The 15058-nt window shown below is 57.4% G+C and overlaps 6 protein-coding genes across 6 annotated transcripts; 4 read left to right on the forward strand and 2 right to left on the reverse strand.

Moving 5' to 3' along the window:
- Window positions 1-307: 307 nt before the first annotated feature.
- Window positions 308-3684, forward strand: JDV02_009483 (uncharacterized protein; the record flags this gene model as incomplete). The annotated part of the gene is made up of 4 exons (XM_047991148.1): window positions 308-580; window positions 676-2605; window positions 2667-3581; window positions 3644-3684. 4 exons carry the CDS (start codon window positions 308-310, stop codon window positions 3682-3684), a joined length of 3159 nt encoding a protein of 1052 aa, XP_047847158.1.
- Window positions 2186-5904, reverse strand: JDV02_009484 (DNA-directed DNA polymerase). Its single transcript, XM_047991149.1, has 2 exons — window positions 5633-5904; window positions 2186-5562 (listed from the first exon to the last, which is right to left on the reverse strand). Exons 1-2 carry the CDS (start codon window positions 5846-5848, stop codon window positions 3823-3825), a joined length of 1956 nt encoding a protein of 651 aa, XP_047847159.1. The 5' UTR covers window positions 5849-5904; the 3' UTR covers window positions 2186-3822.
- Window positions 5905-6119: 215 nt separating this feature from the next.
- JDV02_009485 (uncharacterized protein) lies at window positions 6120-8387 on the forward strand. The gene is made up of 3 exons (XM_047991150.1): window positions 6120-6581; window positions 6638-6804; window positions 6862-8387. The coding sequence occupies exons 1-3, from the start codon at window positions 6544-6546 to the stop codon at window positions 7944-7946; spliced, it is 1290 nt and encodes a 429-aa protein (XP_047847160.1). The 5' UTR covers window positions 6120-6543; the 3' UTR covers window positions 7947-8387.
- Window positions 8388-9485: 1098 nt separating this feature from the next.
- JDV02_009486 (uncharacterized protein) lies at window positions 9486-11780 on the forward strand. The gene is made up of 2 exons (XM_047991151.1): window positions 9486-10038; window positions 10104-11780. The coding sequence occupies exons 1-2, from the start codon at window positions 9922-9924 to the stop codon at window positions 11427-11429; spliced, it is 1443 nt and encodes a 480-aa protein (XP_047847161.1). The 5' UTR covers window positions 9486-9921; the 3' UTR covers window positions 11430-11780.
- Window positions 11781-12312: 532 nt separating this feature from the next.
- On the forward strand, window positions 12313-13822 carry PST2_2 (NAD(P)H dehydrogenase (quinone)). Its single transcript, XM_047991152.1, has 3 exons — window positions 12313-12684; window positions 12750-12995; window positions 13063-13822. Exons 1-3 carry the CDS (start codon window positions 12658-12660, stop codon window positions 13402-13404), a joined length of 615 nt encoding a protein of 204 aa, XP_047847162.1. The 5' UTR covers window positions 12313-12657; the 3' UTR covers window positions 13405-13822.
- On the reverse strand, window positions 13713-14667 carry JDV02_009488 (uncharacterized protein; the record flags this gene model as incomplete). Its single annotated transcript, XM_047991153.1, has 3 exons — window positions 13713-14231; window positions 14308-14491; window positions 14540-14667. The coding sequence occupies 3 exons, from the start codon at window positions 14665-14667 to the stop codon at window positions 13713-13715; spliced, it is 831 nt and encodes a 276-aa protein (XP_047847163.1).
- Between the last annotated feature and the right edge of the window lie 391 nt (window positions 14668-15058).

A 15058-nucleotide genomic window follows, 5' to 3' on the forward strand; every position in this document is an offset into this window, starting at 1 on the left:
ACCAGTTCCGGTACCCATTAGCAGCTCCCGTCATCCCGCGGGCGAGTTGAAAGCGAATTCCGAGAGGCATTTGGGTAAACAGCAAGCAATTGTTAGGCACTAGCGGGCGGTGGGCCCGTTCGTTGGATATTGGGTTTGGGAAAGAGCCAAACTAACAGCGTCATCGACGTCATGGCCACTGAGACACGAGTCCGCGTGCGGACGCCGCGGACCAGGTCAATAATGTTGAATTGTTGATACAACCCCGCGGAGGCGGTCGCAAGTCCTGCTCCGAGGTCATCTGTTGCCAACGTTTCGCAGACTCACCATGCCGCCCTCATATAAGCCCTGGGTTGTAAAGGTCAAAGCCCATCCGGGCTCCACGGCCGAAGACATTGCCAACGAGCCCAATTGGAGTACAGGGCACCAACACCGAGTCGGTTTCAGGAATAGGAGCAACCGCGTGCCCGGTCTGACACACGAGCCCAACAACGACTACCGCCACGAGATCGAACATGCGCTCAAGGAACAGGAGCAACTGAGGGCCGACGTCAAGGCCGGGAAACTCGTCAACTTCCGCGACGTGATACAGCACCAAGAGGTAAGCCCAGGTTAGCAGAAAGGGTGGACCTATACATAGAGATTTATGAGATGAGGGCGCGAGCTAATGATTGCGTGGTTGGCGACTGCTTGCAGGACTTTCACCTGCGGCACCCCGACAATAAATGGCTCGGTTGGAGGTATGTCCTCGATACCACCGAAGACTGGATCAAGAAAGAAGAGCCTTGGCCAGCAAACCTGAAACGGAAGCAGCAAGAGCAAGAGGCAAAGGCCAAGGACCAGCAAGAAGACCAAAGCCAGCCCCAGGAGGAGCATGAGCTAAAGCGGCCCGCCGACCAAGACAAACATCACGGCGCCTACGCCACCGACAAGGAGGCTGACGGCCAGGCTGACAGTCGTCTTTCTGACAAGTACACGCCCCAGGAGCTCGCCCTACTACGGGCTTTGGAGCATGAAAAGAATCACATCTCCCACTTGAAGGAGAATGACGGTCGGCGCCAGTCTCCACAGAAGCACGACTTGTACCAGGTCTCCATTGATGAGCAGGATCAATTTAGCCCCGATAACTGGGTGCCGCGTTCTTCCGACCTCATTCGCCTCACAGGCAAACATCCCCTCAACGCTGAGGCTCACCTAAGCCACCTCTTTGAGGCCGGCCTCATCACGCCCAATGAGCTCCACTATGTGCGAAACCACGGTGCCGTTCCGAGGCTCCTGTGGGAGTTCCACAAGCTCGATGTCGAGTACAAGGGCAAGACGGTACGGTCCTTCTCGATGGACGAGCTGAAGGACTTGGGATCCATCAATATCCCCGTGAGCCTAGCGTGCGACGGGAACAGACGCAAGGAACTCAACATGGTCAAGAAAAGCAAGGGCTTCGGCTGGGGCGCCGGCGGCGTGAGCTGCGCGTACTGGAAGGGGCCGCTGGTGCGTGACGTGCTCCTGTCGGCCGGCGTCCCGGAGAGGCTTCCGCATCAGGACAGCAAGCGGTACTGGCTGAACTTTGAGGGTGCGGATGAGCCCAGCGATGGCAGATACTCGACTTGCATCCCCTTTGAGTACGCCATGGACCGTCAAAACGACGTGTTGCTCGCTTATGAGATGAACGACTTGCCGCTGCCCCCCGATCATGGCTACCCGGTGCGTGTCATCATCCCTGGCTACGTCGGCGGTCGCTGCGTCAAGTGGCTACGAAGGATGTGGATCAGTGACAAGGAGAACGATTCGCACTATCACATCTGGGACAACCGAGTTCTTCCCAGCTTCGTCACAGAGAAGGACGGGCCATTTGCCGAGACGCTCTTCCGCCACCCCGACACCGCCTGCAACGAGCAGAACCTCAATTCTATCATCGTGAAGCCCGCACACGGGGAGAAAATAGCCCTCTCCGAGGCCAGAAAGGGCCACAGCTACCGAGTTCAGGGCCTCGCCTACGACGGTGGCGGCCACGAGGTGCAGCGTGTCGAGGTCTCGCTCGACGGCGGCGACACTTGGTTGTACTGTATTCGCAAATTCCCCGACTATCCCATCCGTCACGGCAACAAATTTTGGACTTGGGTTCACTGGCACGTCGACGTTGAGATCTCCCATCTGTTGCGGGCCAAGAGCATCACCGTGAGATGCTTCAACGTGTTCAAAAATACGCAACCTAGAGACTATAACTGGAACATAATGGGCATGATGAACAACTGCTGGTACGTCGTCCAGCCAGAAATCGTGGAACCAGAAGATTCAGAGACGCCATCAATCCTCTTTAGGCATCCCACTGAGCCCGGACCCGGCAACGGCGGATGGATGAAACCCAGCGTTGAGAACCGCATCGCGGACGCCAAGCAGGAAGCCGGAGCGCCGCAGAAAGAGTTCACTCGCAAGGAGATTGAGAAACACGACAAGCAAGACGACTGCTGGATTGTTGTGGACGGAAAAGTATACGACGCCACGAGCGTGCTGGACTGGCATCCTGGCGGGGCCGCTGCCATTCTGGGCCATGCTGGGAAGGTGCACCAGGAGACGAGCGATGAGTTTGCCAGCATCCATGATGACTTTGCGTACCAAAAATTGAAGGGTATGTTGCGTGGCTGCAGAGTAATGCTGGTGCCCGACTACCCCCGCTGACACCGTTGCAGACTGCATCTTGGGTGTCGTCACCAAGAAGGCTGCCAACTTCATCAAGGCAAACGCAGAAGCCGCAGCCAAGGAAATCGCCGACTCGGCGTCCAGTTCAGAGCAGGTCACGCTCCAGAAACATCGATGGGTTCCCGTCAAGCTCATCAAGAAAACCAAAGTCTCCGAGGATACGAGGACCTACACCTTTGAGCTTCCGGGGAACAAGCCGGTACTCGGCTTGGGAACGTGCCAACATGTCCAGGTTGGGTTCCACCTCAAAGACAGAATGCTGGTGCGAAGCTACACACCCACCCGGCCAGTTCTTCCGCCACCTTCGGAAGCCAAGATCAACGGTAATCGTCTGGGCCACAAGAAGAACCTCCAAGCGGTCGAGGACGACGACGGGACATTTGACTTGACAATCAAGACGTACTTTCCAGACGAAACCCAACCGGGCGGGGCCATGTCCAATCTTCTGGATTGCATGCCCATAGGGGAGGAGGTCGAAATCCGCGGACCAACGGGGGAGATAGTGTACATTGGGAACGGCGATTTTGTGATTGAAGGCATGACGCGTCACTTCAATCGCGTTTCCCTCGTTCTCGGCGGGTCTGGTTTGACCCCAGGGTATTCGCTAATCGCACGTATCCTGCTCGGCGGCAACGACAAGACCATGATCAGGGCCATCGACGCGAACAAGAGCCAGGCCGACATTCTCCTGCGAAGCTCGCTCAAGCACTTCGAAGACGAATCCAACGGACAACTTCTTGTTACTCACGTCCTGAGCAAACCAGAGGATGACTGGAAAGGGTTGAAGGGTTATGTCAACAAGGACATCATCACCGCCAACCTGTTCCCACCAGCCAAAGACTCAGTTACATTCTTGTGCGGGCCGCCGGCCATGATCCAAAAGGCCGCCCTACCGGCCCTCAAAGGTCAGTCGACGTTTACAGCAACCGGTTGGATGCCGCAGATCTGCTGACCATTTTCAAACTAGATTGGGGGTATGTGGAGGATGATAATATGTTTGGCTTCTGAGGGAGGGATGGCAGTGTCGGTCTTGTCAGAGGATTGGTCGTCACAGCGAGCTTCTGTCGACGAGCCGATTGCCGTCAGAGTTTCCAGCCAGCGACCACTTCGTGATGTGCGTATTTTGATGCATGAACCAGAGGAGACTCAGCCAAAGAAAAGCTTCATCTGCTTCGAATCCATAGCTGACGATTTACCCCTATTCTTCTCAGCAAGTCTGGGTCTCTTCGCCTCAGGAGTGTTTGAGCGCGGCCGCTCTGAGCCGTCTTGCTGGACGGCATCCCGGATTGTCTGACGGGAGAGACACAAGTCTATGTGCTCGTTGAACTGTCGCTCGTCCGCCACCTGTGGGCGAGCACAAATTGGACAATCCCACCACTCGTCTCCCATGTCTGGCTTCGGCTTCTTCGGGTTGGGAATAATTTCTTTGCCGTGCTTAGCAAATGATGTCAAAGTATCGTACTCTGCCGCACCATCCGGTGCCATGACAATGGGGTCATCGGGCGCCTCGCCAGCCCCCATGTCTTCTTCAAGATACCCCCAGGAATCCTGCTCTTCTGATGCCTCCACACCCTTCCGTTTCAGGTCTGTCGGGTCACTGGATCCGTCCAGCCCAGTTCGCCGCTGCCTGAAGCCAAAGAAGGCCATCGTATCAGGTTTTTTGGTCTTGACCAAGTGTGTGCAACGCAAGCCCATCAGCCGGAGTTTCATACCCGGCATTTCCTGCTCGAGTTTCGCGAGCATGGGCAGCGAGAACCTGTAGAGGTCATCGGCAAGGCAAATGGCTTTCGGCGTGACGACCTGACGAGTGAAAACCTCGAATGTGTGGAGTTTGACCTTGAGACAAAGGGTGCGCCCCTTGCACCCGGCTCGGCTCATGTCCTCCTCAAGCTCTTGCGCTATACTTCGCAGCTTTTCTCGAAGTCTGTGTGGGTCAGACACCTCGCCAAAAGTGCCCTCGGTGCCGATACTCTTCCGCTCGTAATCTTCGGCGGGTTGGATCTTGGTGCGACCCAATCCGAGATAGCAGGTGAGGAGGAATTCAAACGTCTTCTCCCCAAAAAGTGGGTTCAAATACTGTCTCTGCCCGTAGAGGTCGCCGCACGTGTTGATGCCTACCTCTAGCAGCTCACGCTCCAAGACTCTCCCAATGCCGTTGACTTTTCTTGTCGGCAAGTCGCGCATAAATCCCATGATGGCGTTTCTGTCGTTGGGCAGCACATACTGTCCGTTGGGCTTATTCATGTTGGAGCAGATCTTGGCAAGCTTCGTATTGGCGGCTATGCCCGCGGAGACGGTGATGCTGGTCTTTTGGTGTATCTCCCGTCGCATCTGCTCCACTGCTTCCGCAGGCTCGACGCTGTGCTCGATACAATACTCCGTAATGTTGAGATAGGCCTCATCGACACTCGCACTTTCGAATCGTGGATCATACTCCGCCAAAATCTCTCTGATTTCGTGGGCTTTTGCTGTGTACTTTTGAAAGTTTGGCTTGATCAATATGAGCTCGGGGCACAGCTTCTTGGCTACAAAGCCAGCCATGCCGGAGCGGCAGCCATACTGCCGAGCAACATAATTGCAGGTCGTCAGGACTCCACCGCCGACTGCAAACGGCAAATCCTTCAGTTCTGGGCGTTCAAGCTGCTCCACAGCAGCGTAAAAGGCGTCGCAGTCAATGTGAATGACGTGCTGGGTGAGGTCCCGCGCAACCTCGAGCTCTGCGATCAGCCGGTCGGCAAGACGTAGCTCGTGGGTAAGTTCCCGGTTATCCAGTTCGCGTTTGCGCTGGAGGATTTGCTCAATTTTTTTTGTGAGAACCTTGTCTCGCTCTTCTTCTCGGCGAAAAAACTTGGACCCTTTGGACGCGTTGTAAATAACCTCGGATACCTGGCGCACGCCTAGATGTTGGTGCCACAGTTCTTGGGTGAGAGGAGCGGTGGACGCATGACACACGCACCTTGCCTTGATCAACTTTTTCTTGGCCCGCCTTTGTCAACGACGGACCCAGGAGATGGTACTTGAGAGTCTTGAGGCTGCTCTCTCCTTCCCGCGCTGAGGGCGAGCCGTTCCCGTCATCCGGCGGGGCCATGTGCGTGGACCACGAGGTGGTGAGCGGGGATCGACAGGACAAACAGTGGCGTTGTGTGAGAGCATCATAGCCCAGACGTGTCATGCCCGCCCGCGATGTGGCGTGATTGATTTCGGCGTCGCCAGCAGGTCAAGAATTAATTAGTAGCGGAACAGAAAAGGAACCGCGATGTTGGCCGGCCGAGGCGTTTTCGCGTCGACCAGACAGACGCGAGATCACGTGCTCAGAGCTAAAGCGATGCACGAAATGCCTTACAAGGGACAAAGTACTTCGTACGTGCCCCTCTTCGGAAGGTACGTACCTCGTAATCCAACGAATTTCGTCCTGTCCCTCTTCCCGTCTCTTCTCTGACACACTCCCACTCCCCGCTCTCGCAATCTCGTATCCACCCAGGCCACGCGCCGGGGCAGATGGAACCAGCTGCAGGCCTCCAGTCAGCTTCTCCTACGGGGTCCTGTGCAGCCGCACCCCACTGATTGGCCGTCAAACACCACGGCTGGCCGAGTTGAGAGGTCTGTTAAGCGCCCGGGAAGCCAACCCCGGGCCTTGCATGCGCGGGGTCTCGATGTCCGCCTGTGTGACAATGGCTTCTCCATGCTGTGCATACAAAAGCTCGTGTGGCGGCACCTCGCGTTGGCACTCGCCGCGCATCTCGTCCGTGCTCTTGTAATTGCTGTCTCGACGCGCGCTTCGGTTCACGTCGAACAGGCGGCGGCGAACAGAGGCTTGGCACAACTGTCAACTGGGCGATTCTCTGACCCTTCAAGCTCAAGGATCACATGGCGGCCAGGCCCGGCGAGGAGAATGTGGCGACGCTGTACGTCCCAACAGCCGGCCATGACCACACCATCCGATCGACTGACCATGGCATAGCTTCGGAGACGTTCACTACTTCTATAGCTCTCCCGGCGTGAAGCCCCGCCATCATCGTTTCGACAAGGGCTCCTATGTGTACTTGTTTGAGAACGCAACCGAGAGGAGATGCCGCATTGAGGTTGCAAATAACCCCGGCACCGACGACCAAGACGCCTTTGACGGATGTGAGTTTTCCAATCGGCAGTCGGCCAAATGGAGCACTGTGATGACACGACGAACAGACCTGGACCAAACTCGAGTCCACTACTCGTACAAACACCACTGCATGGTCTCGCTGGTGGTGGCCGATTCGGCTGATCAGAGTGAATGGCATCTCCCAACATACGACCCGCGGAATGAGCACAAGTACCACTACAAGCTCCATTCTCTCGACATATACTTTTGGACCCAGGCCGATGCATTACAATTTATCAACGGGGTACGGCGTGTTCTTCCCCCATCTCAGGTGGAAGTTCTGGACGAACCCGGCCCGCCGCCACAGGCTACTGCCGCGAGCTCTGTGGTCCAGAGACTCGAGAAAGTCGCCATAACAGATCCTCAGTATGGGGGTACAAGCACTGCTGCCGCGCCTCCAGCGCATGCTCCAGTTCAAGGCTCCAGCCCGGGCGGAAGCTTGGCAGCAGTTGCCGCCGACATCCTCCCGGCCACGATGCCGCCGCCGCCACCGCCGCCTGCAGCAAACTTTGCGCCCATGGCTTACAATCCGGCCGCCCCGGCGGCGCCTGAGGCGATACGGCATCGAGAGAAGACGCCGCCGCCTGATGAAGATCCTCTCAACCCGTTAGCGGTGGCCGTAGCATACGATTATCAGAAGCAACCGTTTACGCCGGGCATCCCGCCAGCAAGTCAGCATGGACAGGTGACCAGTCCAGGCCTCCCGCCTTCAAAATTCGCTGCGCCGCCGTCACACCCTGGAATGCAACGGGCGGCAACCATGCCCGCGCATCAGGGAATGGCGAGTCCCTATGGTTCTAGCTTCCCGGCATCGCCAGGCTTCGCCCCTCCACCTCCGCCCCCGCAGCCGGCATCACAGCCAACCCTGCCCATATCGAACCCTGCCGGACCAACGCAGTCACCAGGAGGCTTCACCAACTATACTTATAGCCAGCAGCAAGCTCCTGTGCGGCAGCTGAGCCAGGACTACTCGATCCATCAGCAGGTTTACCGCCCTAGCACAGAGACCGGGACGGCGCAGGCCCAGTATCAGCCAAAGCAGGAGGGAAGGAGCAGGCTGGAGGAGAACGCGGGTAAGCTTGAAAGAGGCGTTACCGGGATGCTCAAGAAGTTCGAGAAGAAGTTTGGATAGCTACCAGGCCGCGGTGGATCTTTGCGGAGTATGGATGGGGATCGCTTGTCATGACCCTGTCAAGATCTGTGAAGTTGGGGTTCGAATGCAGTAAATATCTGAGCCCGTACAGGCCCTAGAAGAGCTAGGGCCAGGCAAATGCCATCGAAGGTGACGATCGACCGTACGATGCTGAGGGCAGCTGACTTTGGCAGGAGTATTGGGAATTTGGGAGACGGCAACTCGTCGCCCGGTTGCAGAATTCCGGCCACAGCCTCACCGCGAATGGTCGGTCCATCGCGGTGGGGTTCCTCGCAAGACTTGCGTCTGCTCAGGCGGCCAAGTATCAAGGTTGATAGAAGAATCATGTAGCAGGCATGAGGTCAGCAACATCACTGTGAGGTCTGCATTTGGAGCAGTGCACAATGAGGTGGATCCCGAGGAATTCAACCACTCATCGACAGAGCTGGGGGATGCCGGTCGTGAGAGATGCCGGTTCCAGGGCCCCAGCATTCGATTCCACATCGGCACAGCTGCCGGCAACCTTAGTAGGTTGCATGGAAAGCGACATTGTGCGCCAGACAGCGATCCAGTGCCAGGCACCGTGGCACCCCGGCGTTGCGGGTGAGTGCTGCAGCACTGTCCGCGGGACTTGTTGCATGATCCCCTTTGTCGAGACAGGTACTCCGTACCTTAAGGCGAGATCCCCCCTCCGACACTCTGGCTGGCCCCTGCAGGCAGGCAGGCAGTTTGACAAAACGTCCACTCAGCGACATCAGCTTGTTGGAGGGGTGCTGTGGTGCTCCCCGCACCCGTCTGGTGGTCTGGGCTGGTGGCTCAGTACCTCTACCCGAGGTGGTGGCTGTGGGTCAGCGGATTCTGTCCTGCAGCGGACTGGACCGTCTGCCCAAAGCCACCGTGGCTGTTGGTCAGGCAGGCACCGTACCGGGTGCTTTCCTCTGTCCCCGAGGTACTAGTACCGGGGGAACACCTTCCTGGTAGGTATCTCACCAATAACTCACCCAGTTAGGTAGTACTAAGTGTACCTATGGTGCCAAATTATATTTTCTGGTCTGCATAATGCAACATTAGTACCTACCTATATACTTTAGGTACCCATAGGTAAATAAGGTACTAGGTAAGAACTACTAAGGTACCTAGATACTATTTAGGTGTCTGCGCGAGGTAATGCCGGGTGGTAGTCTATTGCGCTTAACGTGCGGTTTAAGCTAATTGTTCGAGGGTTAGTACATAAGGTAGCTGCTTTAAGCCACAGGCCGCAGCGCTCGTACGAAGGACGAAGTTTCTCATGTACCTCAAATGAGGAAAGCCTGTATGTACACTGGCGTACAGTATACTTATCTCATCTGTGGGCCTTGGCTGGTGCTGGCCGTTGGGCTGAGCGGTAGCGCTGGCCCATCGCCATGGAACCAAGCCTCGTGAAAGGACGGGTGGGATGCATCCATTGGATCTGACAGGCCCCGCTAGCTGATGCAGCACAGCTAGGTAAGGTAGGTGGCCAGGAAGAACAGGCCCTGCCTGATACTGTACCGAGACCAACCTCTCGATTCGTATCGCTGGCCGCCGTGCCCGTTGTGCTGCTCACACCTCCCTATGGTGGTGCGCAACCAACAAACCCGCCTCTCCCAGATTACCTCAACCTGGCCTGTCGTTGACTCCGTCCTCCTCATCACACACAGTCACCTGTTGGCCGCCCGCAAAACACCTCGCCGCGTCCAGTCAGCCCCGTACGGCATCTCAGGCTCCATCTTCGACCGAACTACCCCAGCATCAATGCGCTGATTCAACCTCCGATCGTCGTCTGCCGGTTGGCGACCACACTGCCACCGACCTCGCTCGTTTGTCCGGCTCAAGGCCGCCTCATCTCGGCTCTGGACTTTCTGCTCAATTCTGCCGACCAACAGACGTCCTTCTCGCCGGCAGAGACATTCGACCTTCCCCCCGCGTTCCATCCGCTGCCCCAACCCATGAGAAAATGCGTGGTATATACCCTCGCATCTCGCCCGCCATCGACGGCGGCATCGCATATTCCCCGCGCAACTTTGCCAGACTGATTCGACGGGAGAGCGACAACAAAAACTTTGTTTTGATTGTACGGCCACCTCGCCATCACCCAATTCTTGTCACCCAATAACTGACCCGTGTCGTGGCTCGCAGATCATCTTGGCTGTTATAGCTGGCCTGACACTGGCGGTCTGTATACTCGTCTTGCTTGCCAAGAGGCGCGGCCGCCCCCAGCATCGTGGCAACAAAACGACGGACCAAACCCCGGGTTTCTTTGACAGCGTGTCGCGTTACTGGCGTTCCGATTCCGGCAGATATGAGCAGACCTGGGGAGACGACACCATCACGGATGGCCAGGCACAGTCACATCGACTCGACACCGCGCCGTCAAGCCTCCCCACCCGTGCTCGCCAGAGTCGGGGCGTGTTGGGCCGCGACAATGACACCCCTGCTGCTCAGTCCGCCACTTCTGGGGCAGCCGTTGACCGCAACACATCCGTACGCTCCGTCATGACGCTACCTGCGTACCGACAGACAGCTTCCAACAACGAGCAAGTCCTCGGCCGGGAAGGGGACAGAGATGGTGTTGACGTCATCATCGACCTGCCAACAGCGGAAGAGGAGGAGGCACTACGTGAGGAAGAAATGGCAACTATTTATCAGATACGACAAACGAGGCGGCAGCAGGTTGCCGAAAGGGAAGAGCTAAGACAACAGCGCCGCGAAGCAAGGCGTCGAAACGACAGCGGGGCATTGGCCGACATTAGGGCGAGGTCAAGGGCAGCAAGCAACAACAGCCAGATAGACGAGCTGCGAAGAGAGGTAGGCAGAATCCAGGATACCAGGCAGCGGTCAGTCTCCAGCGTGTCTTATGGGGATCTCGGGGTGGCTCGACACGACGGGACGAGGTTGCGCGCGAGCAGCAACGACAGCGAGCGCATGGGCCTGCTCTCGGACGCGGCTAGTATAGCCGTGTCCCAACGCTCAGGGGCCCCATCGCCGTCGCTACACCGCCGTGAGCAAAGCATCGGATCCGTTGTCAGCGTGGAGAGCGACGCTCCTCCATCGGTTCAAGCCCGGTCAAGGGGGGCATCGAGGCCCGACACACCGCGACTTTCGGGGTCTAACGGGGCCTTGGCCGGCTCCAGCCCGGAGCTGGTAGAGGCGGACCTAGGGGAGGAGGAAATTCCGCCCCCGGAATACGAAGACGTGGCTCTGGATGAAACGACTCATCTAGAACGGCCCACAACGCCTCTTGACGGCCCGCCACCCGACTATCCGGGGCCGTACCGATCACCATCTCTCCGGAGCAACGATGCGGTTGCTAACGCAGGAGCTGCGGCCCAGGGAGGTGATCCAACATATACAGTCGAGCGAGGTGTGGGTGGGATCCCCCAACTGCCGAGCCTTAGGATTTCGAGACTGCCTGAGATTGTCATTGAGCCCTCAAGCGCGCACACGCACGCAGGTCCATCATGACAGTTTATGTAATCATGGCCGCGCCTCTTGCGATGCCAGATGTGCCACCATTTCTCATTCTCCGTTGCCGGGCCCGCCTCGCAACGCTTCGACACGGAGACGTTGTCGCTTGGCGAGGTACCCGGCCGCGACATGATTCATGACGACAAGGAATCGACTCGTCTAGTCATGGGCTGCGTCTTCTGTACGATTTAGACACTGATAGTTAGCGTGCTGCGGCTCAATTGAATTTACTACGCACGGCTTCGACAGGAAACCCCACGTAGCGCTCTCGGACGCGTACGCGGTTCGACACATGCACATTTGACCCAAAGCAGTTTCCAGCTCGTGGCTAGCAATGCCAGAAGCGACTGAAGGCGTTTCTACCGCTGCATCGTGCGGATTCCGTCCGATTTGTTGTTGACGCAGGGCATGCCGACGAGCATCATGGCCTCCGTCCACCTACACTACCCCTCCCTATATCACGCGTGGAGGTACGAAATGAGCACGCGAAAAAGATTTGCCCGGGAGGACCATGCTGCTCTGCTAAGTTAGATAACGTTCGCAGAATGGCGGCCGATGGGCATTCGTGGGAGAAGATTACCCCGGCAACATGTCGCGCGCGGCATGCAAGCTTGGTGGTACCTTAGCGATCGAATTGATAATTTGCAGTGACGAGGCGCTTATCAAGCTTTAGCTAATCGCAGTCGGTGCGGGCCTGCCACCGGTACGTACCCGTGCTGTCTAAGATTGTCATCTTTAGCTAAGACGAGCCTCAGCGGCAGAGCCTCCGCCGCAGCCGTGGAGCTTCACGGGTCATGTTTGGTACCTCTACGTACCAACAAACAACCTCGCCCTGCTTTGCCAATGCCGAGACCACAAGGTTCAAGCCAACAGATTGGAGCCATCCGACGACCCGTCAATCCGTCCACCCATCCCTTCATCCCGCCATCCCGCCATCCCGCCGGATCCCCCGCGCCGACTTGCCAAGGCGTCATCCGAATCACACGCTGGCGCCTGTGGGCGAGACATTGATTGACCCAGACCCAGACTCCTCCCGCACTCCCCGCAGCTCCAACTGCTACGGTAGCGGCGGCGTATAAATATGCTGAGCTCCCAGCCCACCCGGCTGCGGCCTGGATTGCTGTTGCCCGACTTCATACAGCACAGCTTTCCATCAAGACGCTTCACTCCCTGTCGTTTTGCCCCGGACCCCCGGTTAGAAGCTCGAAGCAGCCCCTAAATCGCAATGGCTCCCAAGATTGCCATCGTCTATGTAAGTCGTCCGTCCGCGCTCCTACGCCTCGACGACTCCAGTCACCAACCACCTCGCCCCTGCAGTATTCCATGTACGGCCACATCCGGCAACTTGCCGAGGCCGAGAAGAAGGGCATAGAAAAGGCCGGCGGCACGGCCGATATCTATCAGATCCCCGAGACGCTCCCCGACGAGGTCCTCACCAAGATGCACGCCCCGCCCAAGCCTACCGATGTCCCGGTCCTGAGCGACCCCACCACTTTGACTCAGTACGACGGCTTCTTGCTGGGAATCCCCACCCGTTACGGCAACTTCCCCGCCCAGTGGAAGGTATGTGCCGCGCCAACACTATGGACAATGAATGCTTCCTACGTGATTGCTGACGACAGCTGGCCAGACTTTCTGGGACAAGACAGGCAGCATCTGGGCCTCTGGCGGCTTCTACGGCAAATTTGCTGGTGTCTTCATCTCGACCGCAGGCCACGGCGGCGGCCAAGAGTCTACGGCCATTGCTTCCATGTCTACCCTGTCCCACCACGGCATCATCTACGTCCCCTTGGGTTACGCCAAGTCGTTCGGCCAGCTCACCAATCTCAGCGAGGTGCACGGCGGCAGCCCTTGGGGCGCCGGCACCTTCGCCGCCGGTGACGGCTCGCGCCAGCCAAGCGCTCTGGAGCTGGAGATTGCCAACATTCAGGGCGAGAACTTCTACAATACCGTTGCCAGGGCCACCGGCTGACTGCATGGCGGCGAATCGAAAGCCGATCGTGGTGGTGGTGCGGCGACGAGCAAGTCAGCTGCTGCTGTCGTGGGCAACAATGGTGTTGAGAAGCAACAGCATTCCTCGTCACAGCAGCAGCAACAGGAAAGGCCGGTGAAGGAAGGTCCGTGTGGTTTGCCTGCGAAGTGTATCGTTCTGTAAATTTGGTCATATTCACACTGAAATAGATCAAATTCCTTTGAACCGTATGTCTAGCGCTGCACACCTGCGGTCGTCCCCGTTTCAATGATTCAATTCATCGGTTTCGACTGCTCTGAGGGCGAAAGCTAGGCATGGGTTCCTCGCAAAGGGGCTTTGCTCTTTCGTAAGGTGCAAATTTCCGCCATACAATCTACCGATAGCACATCACGACTCATCAATAGTGAATTGCGTCCAGTCATGATATCGTCCACGACTCGAAAAATTTGCTTGACCGTCGTATGCTTCGCTCTGTCCGTCGCCATTGGATCGCCGCCGTAGCCCTCCCAGTAGCTCGTCTGGAGGTCTTCGATGACATAAATGCCGCCGGGCTTCACAATTGGCCAAAGATGCACTAGTGACGTGATCTGTTGCTCCATAGTGTGGCCCCCATCATCGACAACAACGTCGAACTGGCCGCTCTGTGCAGTCTCCGAGGCGAACTGCTCCAAGAAGGCCGCGTCCGCCTGGTCCCCAATGTATACGTGGGCATTGGCCGTCTCACGTTCGTACTTGGCCGCGCAGACTGCATCCGATTCGATGTAGTACAACTCGACCCTGGGCAGGAATTCGAGCCAAGTGTAGTACGATGCTCCGGGGCCATAGGCCTTGCATGATTCAATATCGTCAGTTGACGCGGCATGCGGGAGGAGGCGTGCCGCGTTTAGGCACGAAGGTACGAACCATGTTGCAGCCAAGCCCAATCTCCAGCATCTTCAATGGCGAATTCCTCACTGGTGCAAGGTACTTGTCGTACATGTCCTGATAGCTGTGGCTCGTGACCTTGTCGGTACCATACTTCAACGCGACTTGCTCGAAAGATGAACGGTCTTGGTCCCAGCCCGTCCAAGGTTGGTTCTGGTAGCCGCTGCGGGCAATCAGCAAGGTGCCACCAAATGCCCTGAGATTTACTGACGCGGGTGAAGCGGGCTTGCTACGAAACACGCGCGTCGTGTTGCGGTCAAGTGTGAGGTGGATGACGGCCATCACAAAGGCCATGGCGGCGAGCGCGGCCAGTGGCAAGAAAACCCGCTTCTGGCGCATGATTCCTAGTTCCGATTCCTGTCGATGTGTAACAAGACGTAGTGGTAGCGTCAGTGGCTGATCTCGCCAAAAACAACCGTTGTAGAGGTAAAGGCATGAAGCGAGCACGCCGAGAGCAGAAAGGTTAAAGGGGCGGAATGCGCGGATCTCTGACTTCCAAGGCAAGGCAAGACAGGGTGCTCAGGTAGATGAGCAACAAGTGCCACAGGTAGGTACCTTAGTAGGGACCGCTCGGGTAGTGACGACTGGTCGCCCCTGCCTTGCGAAAGGCAGCACGCCCCGCGACTCCAAAGGGCGAGGTGCACGGTCGTCAAGGCCTGCGTCACGCCTCATCGCCCCAGCATCCGCTGCCACTGCTGAGGAGAGGACAGGCCAGGCCCTAAATGACCTC

This window comes from Purpureocillium takamizusanense, chromosome 9 (assembly GCF_022605165.1).
Source record: "Purpureocillium takamizusanense chromosome 9, complete sequence".
Taxonomy (NCBI): Eukaryota; Fungi; Ascomycota; class Sordariomycetes; order Hypocreales; family Ophiocordycipitaceae; genus Purpureocillium; species Purpureocillium takamizusanense.